Source organism: Dryobates pubescens, chromosome 12 (assembly GCF_014839835.1).
Source record: "Dryobates pubescens isolate bDryPub1 chromosome 12, bDryPub1.pri, whole genome shotgun sequence".
Taxonomy (NCBI): domain Eukaryota; kingdom Metazoa; phylum Chordata; class Aves; order Piciformes; family Picidae; genus Dryobates; species Dryobates pubescens.
The window spans coordinates 33,819,638-33,835,324 of record NC_071623.1 but is presented as its reverse complement, the minus strand read 5'-3'; the positions used below and the strand labels follow the sequence as shown (position 1 = coordinate 33,835,324).

General features: G+C 45.2%; 1 protein-coding gene across 2 annotated transcripts; it reads left to right on the top strand.

Annotated features, from left to right (window-relative positions):
• The first annotated feature begins 576 nt into the window (after nucleotides 1-576).
• POU1F1 (POU class 1 homeobox 1) lies at nucleotides 577-14,716 on the top strand. Of its 2 annotated transcripts, XM_009898064.2 has the most exons (7): nucleotides 577-735; nucleotides 2,083-2,094; nucleotides 3,333-3,476; nucleotides 7,606-7,851; nucleotides 8,181-8,345; nucleotides 11,496-11,556; nucleotides 14,503-14,716. In XM_009898064.2, the coding sequence occupies exons 1-7, from the start codon at nucleotides 594-596 to the stop codon at nucleotides 14,714-14,716; spliced, it is 984 nt and encodes a 327-aa protein (XP_009896366.2). In that variant the 5' UTR covers nucleotides 577-593. The 2 variants fall into 2 exon arrangements, with proteins under 2 accessions (XP_009896366.2, XP_009896367.2); XM_009898065.2 differs by lacking the exon at nucleotides 2,083-2,094 and having other exon boundaries at nucleotides 3,408-3,476.
• The last annotated feature ends 971 nt before the right edge of the window (nucleotides 14,717-15,687 follow it).

Sequence of the window (15,687 nt, the reverse complement as noted above, 5' to 3'; positions counted from 1 at the left end):
TTTCTAGTGTCTTAAGTGATCTCTCTGCAACTCTCTGAATTGGGTTATTTAGCCTATTTTGCTGTAGGGTCTTGACTTCTGCAGGCTTGCGGTTGAGCTCGCCGCCGACTGCCTTCCAGACAATTGCCTGGAGCAGATTTTGGGGCAGGTGTTAAGTGTGGCAACTGCTTAGCAGGAAACATAGCTGTCTCACTGCTACCAACGCTGGGGACGACACGCTGGGTTTCCCCCCTGGTCATTGTTCTTCACAAAAGACCTATTTGAAAACCTCTATCAAATCATGGCTCTGGTTTCCCTCTTCTTCCCCCCCCTCTCCCCCACCTACCCCTTTAATTGGACACGTATTGTGTTTATGTGGGAAGGAAGGAGGCTCTGTAGCAGTAGAGCAATATTGCTGGGAAAAGACATTAACATGGATAAAGGGATTTTCCAGTGGTATAAATACCTGCACACGACCTCCCTGTGCCCGGGAGCCCTCCTGTATATGTATATGCAGGTAAAAAGCCGGGAATAGAGTTTGAGCTGCTGTTAACAGCACAGCATCTGTGCTGCTAGAAAACAGGTGCAAGTGCCTCTTTTGCCTCTTGGAGGGTATGACTTGCCAAGCCTTTGCTTCATCTGACACCTTTGTACCCTTGAATTCTGACTCTTCTCCCTCTCTGCCATTGATAATGCATCACAGCGCTGCAGAGTGCCTGCCGGTGTCTAACCATGCCACCAACGTGGTGTCTACAGGTACTTTTAAAATGATCTTGCTCTCAGTAACTCTCTTTGCAATGCTTGGGGGCAGTAAGTGTTCACTGAGGTCTGCAGTGTTTAACGTGGTTGGTACCGATGCTGGGTGAGATTTGGACTACAGTAAGGTGCAAGAGCTTTCATGAGACTCTGCGTGATGAGTAAATCAGGAAAACCCAAAGGGGTTGTGTGTAATCTTTCTCTAAGCTGGGGGCTAGACTAAGCTCAAGTGTGCTGCCTGTGCATTAATACAGGACAGGGTTATACACTCATTGTCAGGACTGCCTTCAATGGCAAGTGCCATGTAAATTAGCTGAACATTTGTTTATGATGTAAGCATGATTTAAAATACTATGAGTTACTTAAATAAGGAAATATCTTTAAAACAGGTCAGGTCTAAAGACCCTTTGGGGGAGATTTCAAGAAGAAAATAGGTTGCTTACAAAGTATATTGTATATTGAATAAAGACCAAGATGTAAACGGGATGATCAAAGCTGATGGCAGAAGTCTCATCGATACCTTTGAGTGTTGTGTGTTTATGTATATCACCCCAGTAACTGCATTGAAATACCAGGACTAGGTAATCATTGACCTGTCTGAGAGGAAAACAGAGAAAGAGAGAGTTTCCTTGCAGCCTTAAACCTGCAGAAGTGGGATTCTGAAATACAGGAACTGTTGATAGAAAACTTTCAGAAGCAGCCAAATAAATAGTTTTGATTTACTTGAAATTGCATCAAGGCAAGAATTTTAGCTGGAGTCTTAACGAGCCTCCTGCTGAACTGCATTGGTGACAAAACACTCCCATCACGAGGACAGACAGGTGAGCAATGACAACCGAGCGCTGGCCATAGAGAACAGGAGGCTCAAAATACCCTGATATGGCTGTTGGTTATCAGCAGTACTATGGAAGAGGAGAATTTAGATGTTTTGTCAGGCCAGACTTTTGTATGTGTGTCATAATAGTACTTTTAGAATTTACAATGACAGCACATGGTGACAGCCAGCCAGAGGCTTTGCTCACCTGCTTCATGTTCGGGCTTCGAGATTATGTCTTCACCCCCTGAGGACAAATATTGCTGTGGTCAGTGGGATCTTTGTGCACAGATCACACCTGGCAGGTGACCCTGTGAGAACGGAAGCAGTGACAGAAGGTGCCAACTATAACGAGTAAAGGTTTGCAAATCTCGTGCACAGACATTGCAACAAAGAGCATCCTGGTGAAAGCACAGAGCAGATGTGAAAGATTCTGAGCACAAGTTTATGTTAAACAGCAATTCTGCATCACAAAACTCTGCACCACTGTGTTCTGTGCAGATACCGCCACGGCACGCACCAGCGCTCTGCAGTGCCCTCAACACTTTGCTGTCAGTTTGAGCAGCATCGTCCTCATTGTTTAAGTCCTTATTAGCATGTGGAAAATGCTATTTTTATGCATAAAAATTATAGTCTATGCACTATGAAGTAGCAGAAAAAAAGCCACATCAGTAATTTAGATCTCAGCTCAGCAGAGAAGTTGCACTGGTCTCAGTGCATTAGTATTATTACTGTGATATTTATTGTGGGCACATTTATACTGACATAAACATGTCTGGTATGGGGGGAGGGGGGCTGGGGGTTTTGTTTGATATATTTTATATCTGTATAAGCACACCTAAACAGGACATCTTACTGCTGTGATTACAGCTGGAAAGACCCCAGAGATTGTAACCCCAGTGTTGAACAAAGGAAACACGCTCTAAAGCAGAGCTGTGCCTATCTGGATGCTCACAGACATGCATTTTCGATGTTGTTCTTTATAGCAGCTGTTGGAGGGGACAGTGTGTGCATTCCTGTGGCTATTTATGCATGAGAAACAGTCACAGATCTCATTTTGTTTGAGTGAAAACATGGTCTGCTTCTTCAGGCACTGGTGATTACTGGGCATGGATCTGAAACACTCCTGTGCAATTACTAGAGATAAATCAAATTTGTTTTGGTTGATGCTGACGAGGGAAAATATTCATTTAGGCCTAACTTTTTAGAAGATGCCAGAGTTTATCATTCTGCTTCCATACCACTCTGCAAAACACTCTGAAATGGTTTGGGGGGATTGGCACTTCAGAAAATGTGGCTTCTGGATGCCTCAGGGCACACATCCCTGCGTGTTGCTTTTGGAAGCCCAAGCCTTCCACAGGCATGGAGTACTGCTTCCCTCGATGCCTGTGGTCACTGCAGGCTCTGCACAGCGGAGAAGCAAATCAGTTGTCTCCAAGCATAGAGAATGTTCTTATCTATGACTAAATGAAATGATGTGTGTAAGGTGGGCTGGGCGAGTTCAATGCTTCCTTTGCTCAGCAGCATATGCAAACTGGGTTGTGTCCATGGGTTATGCTAAGAACAGCACATTGACCTGTAGCATGAAGTCTCCTGGGCTTGGCTCGGAGGGTCACTCTTTATACCTGGCCAAGTGTCTGGACTCCCAGCAGTGCTAACCTTATGGCTATGGCCCAGAAGTAAATGCTTGCTAAAAGCACACAAAAGCAGCATGCAAGGATACTGTCTGCTTCTGAACTTAAAGGCTTCATCTTTAATTGCCACATATTTTCTTACCATCCTGTCTGTTTTGTCTTTGATCCAACTCCTTTGTGCTCCCATATCTGCCTTGCCGTGCCGACTCCGCGGAACGCTCCAGCAGGCCTTCCCTACTCTGTGCCTTCTTGCCACTATGGAAATCAGCCATCTACCTACGGCGTGGTGGCAGGTAAGGGCCATGCTCTCCACCAGCTGAGCTATTGGCATGCTGATTTCAGTCAGTCTGTCTTCAAAGGGACTGATTCAAGGCAGCAGCTTAAGGAAGACAGCACTGGGGTTAAGGGACTGATAAAAGGGGCAGGAAATTAGAGGTTGGTGTCCAGAGATTCCCCAGATATCTGCACCTATGGGGAAGTCATTCTGTACCTTGCTGCTCTTTACAAGACTGGTACAGTGCTGCTCTTTTTGCTCAGCTATGTCCACTTTCCCTGCTGATCATCACTTTTTGAGGTACCAGGAGTGCTGTCACCTGTATTGCCCTGGAGCCCTGACTGGAGCTATAAAATGAAGTGGGTGAATAGTGGAGGGGTAGAGGAATTCAGCAGGCAGAGCGTAGAGGTTATCATGGGTGTTTACAGTCTTGAATGCACCAGAGCATCTTGCTTTGCTTTCTACACATCAGTCTGAGTAAGAAAGAGGAATTGTTGCTCTATTCAAGTAGCAGTCAATGAGATGATGCCATGAACCAAACTGACACAATTCCCAGGAAATAATTGTGCCTCAGAGAGGGCTCAAATCAAGAATGGAGGAAGTACTGGAGTAAGTCAGCAGAGGGGAATGCATCTGTATAGGGGTTTTGCAGGGGCAGAGTGCAGACCTCCCTCACGGTGTGCAAATGGCCAAGCATCTCATTGTGTCTCTGCTGCAAACATTCCTGGCATTGCTCACGTCCCTGAGGAAAGTTCATAGGTATCAAGTTAAAAATATTTCTTGGTAGTGCCTTTTGTTTCATTTCTAAATAAAAGCATCTTCACTTCTCTCCTTGCTTTTGTCTTTTTGTCCTTATTGTGTTTTGTTTTCAGGCATCAAGCCTGCGACTCCAGAGATGCTATCAGCAAGTCTCTCCCAGAGTCGCATTCTGCAGACGTGCAGCATGTCACATCCCAACGTGGTAAATGGCGTCAGCACCTTGCAAAGTACTTCTCCTTTTTACCCTTTGCCTTATTCTCTGTGCGTGTGCTGAGCCTGTGTGGGGTGTATCAAATACTCCCATGGCATTAGAGCCTCAAATGATGCTGAGAAAACTGGGACAGTGAAGACAATAAAAATGAAGGGAGGAAGAAGTAGGCATTCACTGAAGTTCTGAGTTCTGCCACAGCTGCATGTAATTCAGAAAACTGGGAAGGATGTCCTGAGACGCTGGAATTCACTGGCTTCTCCAGACAGCCTGCAGAGAGAGAACAGTTCTCAGGTGCTGTAATACCTAGGGAGAAAACAGCCTTCACTCATAGCCGGCTCTCCTTGTGAAGCTGGTATCCTGATACTGGCATGAGATACACTGCTCCTTCAGCAACTTATAACCCAGAATCATCATTCTGAATGTGGTCATTTCCTTTCTTGCTTTCTTGCTTGCTTTCTTGCTTGCTTTCTTGCTTGCTTCCTTTCCTTCTTTCTTTCTTTCTTGCATTCTTTCTTTCTTTCTTTTTCTTTCTTGCTTTCTTTCTTTTTCTTTCTTTCTTTCTTGCATTCTTGCTTTCTTTCTTTCTTTCTTTCTTTCTTGCATTCTTGCTTTCTTGCTTTCTTTCTTGCTTTCTTTCTTGCTTGCTTTCTTTCTTGCTTTCCTTCTTGCTTTCTTTCTTGCATTCTTTCTTTCTTTCTTGCTTTCTTGCTTTCTTTTTTTTCCTTTCTTTCTTGCTTTCTTTCATGCTTTCTTTCTTTCTTTCTTGCTTTCTTTCTTCCTTTCTTGCTTGCTTTCTTTCATGCTTTCTTTCTTGCTTGCTTTCTTGCTTGCTTGCTTTCTTGCTTGCTTTCTTTCATGCTTTCTTTCTTTCTTGCTTTCTTTCTTCCTTTCTTGCTTGCTTTCTTTCATGCTTTCTTTCTTGCTTGCTTTCTTGCTTGCTTTCTTTCATGCTTTCTTTCTTTCTTGCTTTCTTTCTTCCTTTCTTGCTTGCTTTCTTTCATGCTTTCTTTCTTGCTTGCTTTCTTGTTTGCTTTCTTTCATGCTTTCTTTCTTGCTTGCTTTCTTGCTTGCTTTCTTTCATGCTTTCTTTCTTTCTTGCTTTCTTGCTTGCTTTCTTTCATGCTTTCTTTCTTTCTTTCTTTCTTGCTTTCTTTCATGCTTTCTTTCTTTCTTGCTTGCTTTCTTGCTTGCTTTCTTTCTTGCTTTCTTTCATGCTTTCTTTCTTTCTTTCTTTCTTGCTTTCTTTCTTGCTTTCTTTCATGCTTTCTTTCTTTCTTTCTTGCTTTCTTTCTTGCTTTCTTTCATGCTTTCTTTCTTTCTTGCTTTCTTTATTTCTTTCTTGCTTGCTTTCTTTCATGCTTTCTTTCTTGCTTGCTTTCTTGCTTGCTTTCTTTCTTGCTTTCTTTCATGCCTTCTTTCTTTCTTGCTTTCTTTCTTGCTTTCTTTCTTGCTTGCTTTCTTTCATGCTTTCTTTCTTGCATTCTTTCTTTATTTTTCTTTCTTTCTTTTTCTTTTTTTCTTGCATTCTTTCTTGCTTTCTTTCTTGCTTTCTTGCTTGCTTGCTTTCTTTCTTTCATGCTTTCTTTCTTGCTTGCTTTCTTTCTTTCTTGCTTTCTTGCTTTCTTTCTTTCTTGCTTTCTTTCTTTCTTGCTTTCTTGCTTGCTTTCTTTCATGCTTTCTTTCTTTCTTGCTTTCTTGCTTTCTTTCTTTCATGCTTTCTTGCTTTCTTTCTTTCTTGCTTTCTTTCTTGCTTTCTTGCTTGCTTTCTTTCATGCTTTCTTGCTTTCTTTCTTGCTTTCTTTCTTTCTTGCTTTCTTGCTTTCTTTCTTTCATGCTTTCTTTCTTTCTTGCTTTCTTGCTTTCTTTCTTTCATGCTTTCTTGCTTTCTTTCTTTCTTGCTTTCTTTCTTTCTTGCTTTCTTGCTTGCTTTCTTTCATGCTTTCTTGCTTTCTTTCTTGCTTTCTTTCTTTCTTGCTTTCTTGCTTGCTTTCTTTCATGCTTTCTTTCTTTCTTTCTTGCTTGCTTTCTTTCTTGCTTTCTTTCATGCTTTTTTTTTCTTTCTTTCTTTCTTGCTTGCTTGCTTTCTTGCTTTCTTTCATGCTTTCTTTCTTTCTTTCTTTCTTTCTTTCTTTCTTGCTTTCTTTCTTGCTTGCTTTCTTTCATGCTTTCTTTCTTGCTTGCTTTTTTGATTGCTTTCTTGCTTGCTTGCTTGCTTTCTTTCTTGCTTTCTTTCATGCTTTCATTCTTGCTTGCTTTCTTTCTTGCTTGCTTTTTTGCTTTCTTTCTTTCTTGCTTGCTTGCTTTCTTTGCTTTCTTGCTTGCTTGCTTGCTTTCTTGCTTTCTTTCTTGCTTGCTTTTTTGCTTTCTTTCTTTCTTGCTTGCTTTTCTTTCTTTCTTTCTTTCTTCCTTTCTTTCTTTCTTTCTTTCTTTCTTTCTTTCTTTCTTTCTTTCTTTCTTTCTTTCTTTCTTTCTTTCTTTTTCTTTCTTTCTTTCTTTCTTTCTTTCTTTCTTTCTTTCTTTCTTTCTTTCTTTCTTTCTTTCTCCCTTTCTTTCTCCCTTTCTTTCTCCCTTTCTTTCTCCCTTTCTTTCTCTCTTTCTTTCTCTCTTTCTTTCTTCCTTCCGTCCCTACCTGCTTTTGTTCCAGTTTGAGCTCTTACCTGTGTGCTTCCATGTTCATTATATTTTGTCTGAGGGAAAAAACAGTTAGCAGCCTGTCTGACCATCCAGTGGTGTTCACATGGGACATTCTTTGTACCAGAACATAGATACTGACGTTCTAGGTGTCTCAGGATGACACAGATCCACCAGTTTTGTTATGACACTTAATGGCAACTGAACTCCTGGATTGGTACTGGCTCAGTTTTGGGCCGTATTATTTAAGTGCATCCCAGTTTGCCCAGAAACAGGACATCTGTGGACTGTGAAAGTCATTCTTTGTCAGTTTTCATGTAATGGACAAGAGGCAGACTGTATTCCTGAGAGCTCCTCACTGCTGGATACTTTCACATGTGTCTGGTGAGGTCTGTGGAGACAGGTTGGACTCGATGATCCTTGGGGTCTCTTCCAACCTTAGGTATACTGTGATACTGTGTCATGGATTATGAGGATATTAAAGCATGTTTTTAGCGTGCTGTGTCAGGGAGTAACTGTGCTGTGTTCCCACTCTGGTGTTGCTCAGGTAGCCTGACCCCTTGCCTTTATAAATTCCCGGAGCATGCCCTGACCGCCAGCTCGTGTGCCCTGGGCCACGGCTTCACAGCCATGCACCAGTCCCTGCTCCCGGAGGAGCTGCCCCCCGCCGACTTCAAGCAGGAGTTCCGCAGGAAAACCAAGGCTGCTGAGGAGCCAGCTGAGATGGACTCCCCTGAAATCAGGGAGCTGGAGAAATTCGCCAATGAATTCAAGCTGCGGAGAATTAAGCTGGGTAGGTGCCGGAGGTCTGTGAGCCCACGACTGAACAAGCCCAGAAAAAGCCTAATTGCTTCCAAATGGGTTATGGTTTAGCCTCTGCAGTTGTCTAATCATAGTTCCGGTCCTGTCTTGCACTGCCAAACTTTCTCCATGCCTAGAGGGCTTGCACAGAATTAATGAACTTCTGAGGTGAGCTCAGAGTCAGCATAGAGACCTCTGCAGAAAGCCCGTCCTGAAGACCGTGAAGGCACACACTGCTCATAAGTCAGCAGCAGAGGGCTAAGCATCTCAAGGAAAGTAACCCTACCTCCAAAGTGATGCTTTCCTCTCTGGTTTTGGCAGGTTATACACAAACCAACGTGGGAGAAGCGCTGGCTGCTGTGCATGGCTCTGAATTCAGTCAAACCACTATCTGCCGGTTTGAGAACTTGCAGCTGAGTTTCAAGAACGCATGCAAGCTGAAATCAATACTGTCCAAGTGGCTGGAGGAAGCAGAGCAAGTAGGAGGTAGAGCATTTCAGTCCTCTCAATACTGATTTTAACCAGAGTACTTTATATACATGGAATAATAGAATCATAGAAGGTTAGAGGTTTGAAGAGGCCTCTGGAGATGACCTAGTGCAATCCCCATGCCAGAGCAGGATCGCCCGGGGCAGGCCACACAGAAACACTTCAAAGAGGACAACTCCATACCTCTCTGGGCAGCCTGTTCTGTCACCCTCACAGCAAAGGAGTTTCTCCTCATGTTGAGGTGGAACTTCCTGTGTTCCACACCCATTGTTAACTGCCTCTTACTGGACACCACTGAAAAGAGGTTGTCACCTTCATCTTGACACCCACCCCTCAGAGATTTATAGACATCAGTAGATCCCCTCTCAGCCTTCTTTTCTCTTTAAAGCTGGTAACCCAAAAACATGTCTTCTGTGAAGTTTTTGTTTTACCAGCTTTAAATACCAGGGTGTGCTTATATTAAATGTGGGGTTGTCTTCTCAGGGTGAGCAAGAAGGGGCAAACTGAAATGCACGGAGAGTACAAAATAGCAGAAACATCTCCTGACCTTCTGGAAGCCATTTATGTCAGTCCTGTCCCACCAAACTAGCTGCACTCCTGTAGTATAGGGTCAGACCTGCTGTTAGGATCTGCAGGACAGCCTTTTTAGCAGTACATGAGGATTCTTTACTAGGAAAGGACTCTTCCTCCCACCTCTGGTGTGTGACAGATGGCCATGGGGGAATGGATTTGAGTTCAGCTAGTATGGAGAAGAATAGCAGTGTGATCTTTCAGCTGCTAGAGACCTCCCATCCTTTTGCCAAGTTACTTTCCAGTTGCAGGTAGAGTCATAGGGGTTCACTGGGCAAAGTGTACTTTAGAATAGATTGGTTGATTTAAAGGGAATGGGCTGCCTAAAAGAGCAGCCTTTGCAGCAGGATGAATACCTAGAGGTGACAGCAAAAGCCAGGACTACTACTGTGCAGCGTTCATCTAGCATGGGAGCAAAGAGAGGATGATCCTAAGGCTACCTTTTGGATTTGTCATTGCAATAGGAAATGCTGTTAAACAGCTGCTTCTGCCACACATTTCAGTTTCCTTTGAACCAGATGTAGGAAGCTTCCTTCCCCTGTAATTGCACTGTAAATGAGAGGCTCTCCTAATGTGGCCAGCATGCTGCAAGAAGCTGTTAGGCAATTGTGGCTGATAGCACCTCCAGACTGCCTGAGCAGTGTTACAGGCTTGTGCTTCACAGTAAGAGCCTGTGTGCAGACAGCAGCCTCTGAAGAGAGGGGACAGTTCTCCATCAGAAAATGGTGTGGCAGAAGCAGATGAATCAATGGGTGTCAAGGGTTGGGGCTGGTCCAGTCACAAAATAAGTGACACTCTCTATTCACCACTCTCCCTTCCAAAAGAGAAAAGAAAGGGAATAAGTGAGAGAGGCTTCTAAACTGTAAACCAAACCTGAAACTACTTTAATGAAAATCATAGTAATTTAAAAGTAAATTATCAGTTGGGTATATATTTATAGATATCAAATCCCTCTGACAGCAATTAATCACTGTCACCACTGGTGCTGTGCCAGAAGTCCCAGACCGGACTCAGCAGCAGATGGAAACCAGATTCAGGAGCTAGACTCTGGAGTTGGATTCATGAACTCAGGGATTAGGACTGAAGGCAGAACAGAGTCCTCCTTGGATTCCAGACATTCAAAAAGAAGAAGAAGCAGCAGCTTGAACTTCCTGATCCCTCAGCTTTATGCTGAATATGATGCACAGGAAATGGAAGACCTTGCTGCTCAGTTCAGCCTCACACCGACTGTCCATTCCTTCCTCGCAGCTGTGGCCTTTTAGTCTTCTCCCCCATGTAGTACCTGAGGTTTAGCAGTGGCCTTGGTCTGCACAGAAATTGTTGGTAGAAAGTAGAAGTAGAAACACTGAGCATTATCACTGCTAGAAGCAGATGGTGTCTGAACAAACAGGTCCTTAATTTCAGAAAGTGCAGTTTCCTTAGAAGACACTGAGCTGAAGTCAAATCATCAAACAGAATTTGTTCTGCTCTAATTGAACCAGGACAATGGGCCTGGGGCCAGGGCTGTATGTCTGAAGAAAGAGGGTGAAGTATCTAAGGGGTACGGAAATGGACTCCATCTCTCTAGACTATACCCTGCCGGGTAGGAGGAACAGGATACATCAAAGCAGAGGCCTGAAATATGGCTCTGCAGGTAGTTAGGCTCAGAGCCGGTGCTGTTTGTAGCTGTACTGGTGGCTCATCATTTCTGCTTGTAAGAATTTATGTCTGGGAGTAAAACAATCTAGAATCACAGAATCATCAGGGCTGGAAGGGACCTCAAGGCTCATCCAGTTCCAAGCCCCCTGCCATGGGCAGGGACACCTCACACCACAGCAGGTTGCTCACAGCCACATCCAGCCTGGCTGCAAACACCTCCAGGGATGAGGCTTCCACCACCTCCCTGGGCAGCCTGTGCCAGGCTCTCACCACCCTCATGGGGAAGGACTTCTTCCTAACAGCCAATCTCAATCTCCCTATTTCTAGTTTTGCTCCATCCCCCCCAGTCCTACCACTCCCTGACACCCTCAGAAGTCCCTTCCCAGCTTTCTTGGCGCCCCCTTCAGATCCTGGAAGGCCACAGGAAGGCCTCAGTCTGTCCTCACAGGAGAGGTGCTCCAGCCATCTAATCATCCTCGTGGCCTTTCTCTGGACACCTTCCAGCCCCTCCAGATCCTTCCTGGCACAGAGGCTCCAGAGCTGGCCCCAGAGCTCCAGCTGTGGTCTCAGCAGAGTGGAGCAGAGGGGCAGAATCCCCTCCCTGCCCTGCTGGCCACACTTCTCTTGCTGCAGCCCAGGCTCTGCTTGGCTCTCTGGGCTGCAAGTGCTCCCTGCTGGCTCCTGTTGAGCTTCTCCTCCACCAGCATCCCCCAGGTCCTTTTCTCCAGGGCTGCTCCCAAGCCAGTCCCTGCCCAGCCTACATCAGTGCTTGGGGTTGACCAACCACCTTTGAGCAGGGAATGCTCCTGTGGGCTGTGCCTCTTTTATTCAGTGGCATTATCTGTTAACTGTCCACTGTCTTTTTTCTGTAGCCAATTGCACTTGGTTTCTGTTCCCTGTGGAAGGTAACTACCAGGCTCTGTTGTGTTTTTAATACAGCTTTATACAATGAAAAAATTGGAGTGAATGAGCGGAAGAGGAAGCGCAGAACCACCATCAGGTACTGCATATTTGGGGGGTTACAGAGCAGAGGCCACTTTGGCTAAGATGCTGCTTTTTGCTTGGATTCAAAACTGTGATCCTATCTATAGCTTGTGGTTCACAATGTGCCAGTATAGTGAAACACCCTGGTGAAAAACAACAGCATGGCCCTGCAGAAGTCCCAGTTTGCTCCAAAAGCTGTGTTCAGTGGAAGACTTTTTCCAACACAGGACAACACGTTTTCATGTAGGTATATAGATATATAAAGTAAACAAGGTGTCAGAGCACCATGTTGTCATTTGGGGAGGGTCTGTAGTAAACCCAAAGCATCTTACTGGGAAACTGGGCTCTGGGAAGTCTGAGGACAAGCTTTTACACACAGTATTGCATCTCTGTCCCTGTCTTCTCTCACTGGTTTCTCTGGAGTTCCCAAAGAAACACTCTAATGAAATTAAGTGGAAAAACATGGGTTCTGGGAACCCTGTTTTCACATCTCTAGTGGCCAACATCTACCATCAGCCTTAACTCCACGTGGAAATAAAGTAAGCTGGTCAGTTGCATTAGAGGAACAAGCATCAAATAGGCACAATGAGAACATGGGGGATTGCCTTCTCGTTTGGACATGCCAGATTGATATAATTCTTAGTAAAGAAGAGCTCACTCAGATGTCCTCCAAGAAGCTATGGTATTCTTCCACAGGAAGGGGAGGCTGCATCTGATCACAGCCCTGGTGCTGTCAGGCCTAACCCGCTATAGTGAATTTCCTGTTCCTTCAGCAGGGATCCTTCCTGATAGCCTGCATCACCTCCCAGAGATGTAGGCTGCTGTATAGTCCCACAGCCACATGTACCTCCTTGCACTCAACATGAGACTCGGGGCAAGGTCTTGGCACTGCTACTTAGGTCCCACCTGGCTCATAGAGAAGCTGAAAGGAGAAATTGGCCTCCCAAGAGTACAGCTTCATCTTTTGTGGGGTTCTATGCTGAGCAAATGAGCTATGAAGTATCTCCCATCCCTGGTTCACTCCTCGGTAGCAAACATCCCCTCAGAAGAATACCTAATGCCAAAGCCAGAGAGAAATCACATCTGACTTTTATTCCTTACATTAAGGACTTATCTGAGCTGCAGCCTTACTCTTAGCAGTTCTTAATGGATGTTTGAAGCCAAGCTACAGGTAAAAGAGCAGTCCCACATTATGTTAGTCGTATCCTGAGCTAAAATAATTTCAGTTTGTGGAGGTTGTTTTATTGTACTACTGTAATTAGAAAGCCTAAGAAACTGTTGGGTCAAAAAGGTGTCTGCACTTCCGTGTGTGCAGGCTATCGTGCTGTTCATCAGGTAGTTCTGATAGCATGGCTAACTATTTCAAACCAGCCCTGTGGACGAAAGAGCAGCAACACATGGCAGATGAGCCAAGGAGACACCTAACCAGAACGCCAGCAGATGCTTTGTGCGTCTCTGCAGCAAGAGCGCCTGCACCTGCCGGCCGCGGTGCCTGCGGTGCCCTCTTGTGGCCAAAGGAACGCAGCCGCTGCTGCAGCCGGCTTCGGGTGCGCCCGGTCGGCACCCCCGCGGGCTGCAGGTACTCTGTTTTCTGAGAACGTGTAACAGACGTAAAGGAAATCCTTTTTAACGGTAAGAAAAGGCATAAGACTGCGCTTATGTTGTCTGTTGAGCCACTTAACTTTGCTCACTGCTAACTGTGAGGACTAAAGGCAGCCTTTAGAATAGAATAGAATAGAATAGAATTAACCAGGTTGGAAGGGACCTTCGAGATCATCGTGTCCAACCTATCATCCAACACCACCCAATCAACTAAACCATGCAACCAAGCATCCTGTCAAGCCTCGCCCTGAACACCCCCAGCGACGGCGACCCCACCACCTCCTCAGGCAGCCCATTCCAGTGGGCAATCACTCTCTCTGTGTAAAACTTCCTCCTAACCTCCAGCCTAAACCTCCCCTGACGCAGCCTGAGACTGTGTCCTCTTGTTCTGGTACTGGTTGCCTGGGAGAAGAGACCAACCTCCGCCTCACTACAACCCCCCTTCAGGTAGTTGTAGAGAGCAATAAGGTCACCCCTGAGTCTCCTCTTCTCCAGGCTAAGCAACCCCAGCTCCCTCAGTCTCTCCTCACAGGGCTGTGCTCCAAACCCCTCACCAACCTTGTTGCCCTTTTCTGGACACACTCCAGCAAGTCAACCTCCTTCCTAAACTGAGGGGCCCAGAACTGGACACAGGACTCAATCATAGAATCAATAAATCATAGAATCATAGAATCAATAAAGTTGGAAAAGACCTCAGAGATCATCAAGTCCAACCTGTCACCCAGCACCTCATGACAGCTAAACCATGGTTCCAAGTGCCACATCCAACCCTCTCTTGAACACCTCCAGCTGTCATCCAGGCAAACTGTGATGATTGCTAAAACAGATTGCCATAATCTCTGTGATTTCCAGTAATGCTCTAGTGCCCTCTCCATAACAAAGTGAGATGCAAACTTCATGTAATACACAGTATTTCCCAAACTGGAAGTGATGGAACTTGGAACACTTTGTGAACCCCAAGCTGGTAACCCTGCTGCTGTGAATTTGCTGAACTCCTATGACACTGCTGTGACTGGGGCAGAATGGGTGGTCAGGCTTATTCCAGTTCCTGTGGTCTCACTCATGTCTAGTTAGCAGCTGTATCTCCTAGAGAATATCAAGAAGCATAAAAAATTCTTATCACTGAGATTGCACCAAGCTTGGTTATACTTTGGTCTTTCAGTTTCTCCATGCTGAACTTCTACAAGGTGTCATGCTGTTGATGGTAGGAAAGAATGAGTTCCCTTTATGCATACAGCAAGAGTACACAAACCAAATCACTACCTCCAGTGCTGTCGCTTGACCCTTCTCTTGAACTAGTGGTGAAAGCTTGGACATGTCAGAGAAGTTTTTAAAGGTGAAATTTTATCCCTTTATGCAGTATTGCTGCCAAGGAAGCCCTAGAAAGGCACTTTGGAGAACAAAGTAAACCTTCTTCTCAGGAAATCATGAGGATGGCTGAGGGGCTCAATCTGGAGAAAGAAGTTGTGAGAGTTTGGTTTTGCAACAGAAGACAAAGGGAAAAAAGAGTGAAGACAAGTTTGCACCAGAACGCCTTTAGTTCTGTTATCAAGGAGCACCACGAATGCCAGTGAAGCTTTTCCACGGGGAGATGTGGATTTATGTGTTGCTCTTTGTAAGTATTGTAAATAGTTTGTTGGTTTAAAAAAAGAGGGGGAAAAAAGAAGAAAAAAGAAAGACAAAAGCAAGAGCTCAGTAGCCCAGGCGTGCCTCTGCCAAGCCAGCCGGCTCCACCGGCAGCGCCTCGTGGAAGATAGGATGTTAATGTTAGTGGTTGGAAGCCAATTGAATGCTGCTGCTTACATTGCAGGAGCTGCAGGTCTCCATTTAACTGCAGCGAGTCTGTTATGCATTATTCAACTGGAAATGCTTTGCCCAGCTACTTGTGCTTTCCCTGCACTGTGTCTTTCTTCCCTCTGCAGTACATTTAATGGTTAATGGAGAGCTGCCTGTCGATACTCCAAGTGTCAGGAAGCTAAGCCCTTGCATTGTACCTATGTGAAGAAAGGTTACAAAGCTCGGTAGCAGCAGCTACAGTTCTGAAAGACCTTTACTCTGCATGCCAGTGCCTGTGCTATATTCCTAACCTGCACTAATTAGCTACTTGTGCTAACCCTTCCGAGATTATATGCCGTTAGGCACATGGCAGGGTCCCATCTGCAGCAGTGAACTCACCAAACTGAGCATGAGAAGAACAGAAAATGAGTAAGTGACCTTAAACAAGCAGCAGTGACACTGCTGAAGGTGTAGTTCTGGCTACAGATGGGACAGAGCCGTGAGATCTTGTGCCACTTGATCTGTGAGCTGGGTAAAAGAACGCCAGCTACAGAGCTGCCTTCCCAAAGCACAGCTCACACGCAGCTACCTGCTCCAAACTGCTGCATACCTGAGTGAACCGGTTCAGGTAAACCCCTCGGGTAAGTTCAAGACAGAGCCATTAGAAACGTGCCATAACTGCTGTCATTAATCACAGCAGAGTACTCTTAGAGTACCCTTAAGTACAGAGGTGTCAATGGCCTTCCCGCTGCACGCTCTGTCTGCAAGT

Coding starts and splice junctions, on each gene's coding strand:
- POU1F1 (XM_009898064.2), top strand. CDS start 594: ATGACTTGCCAAGCCTTTGCTTCATCTGACACCTTTGTACCCTTGAAT. Junction 7,852..8,180: donor GCTGCGGAGAATTAAGCTGG/GTAGGTGCCGGA, acceptor TGGTTTTGGCAG/GTTATACACAAACCAACGTG. Junction 8,346..11,495: donor GGAAGCAGAGCAAGTAGGAG/GTAGAGCATTTC, acceptor TTTTTAATACAG/CTTTATACAATGAAAAAATT.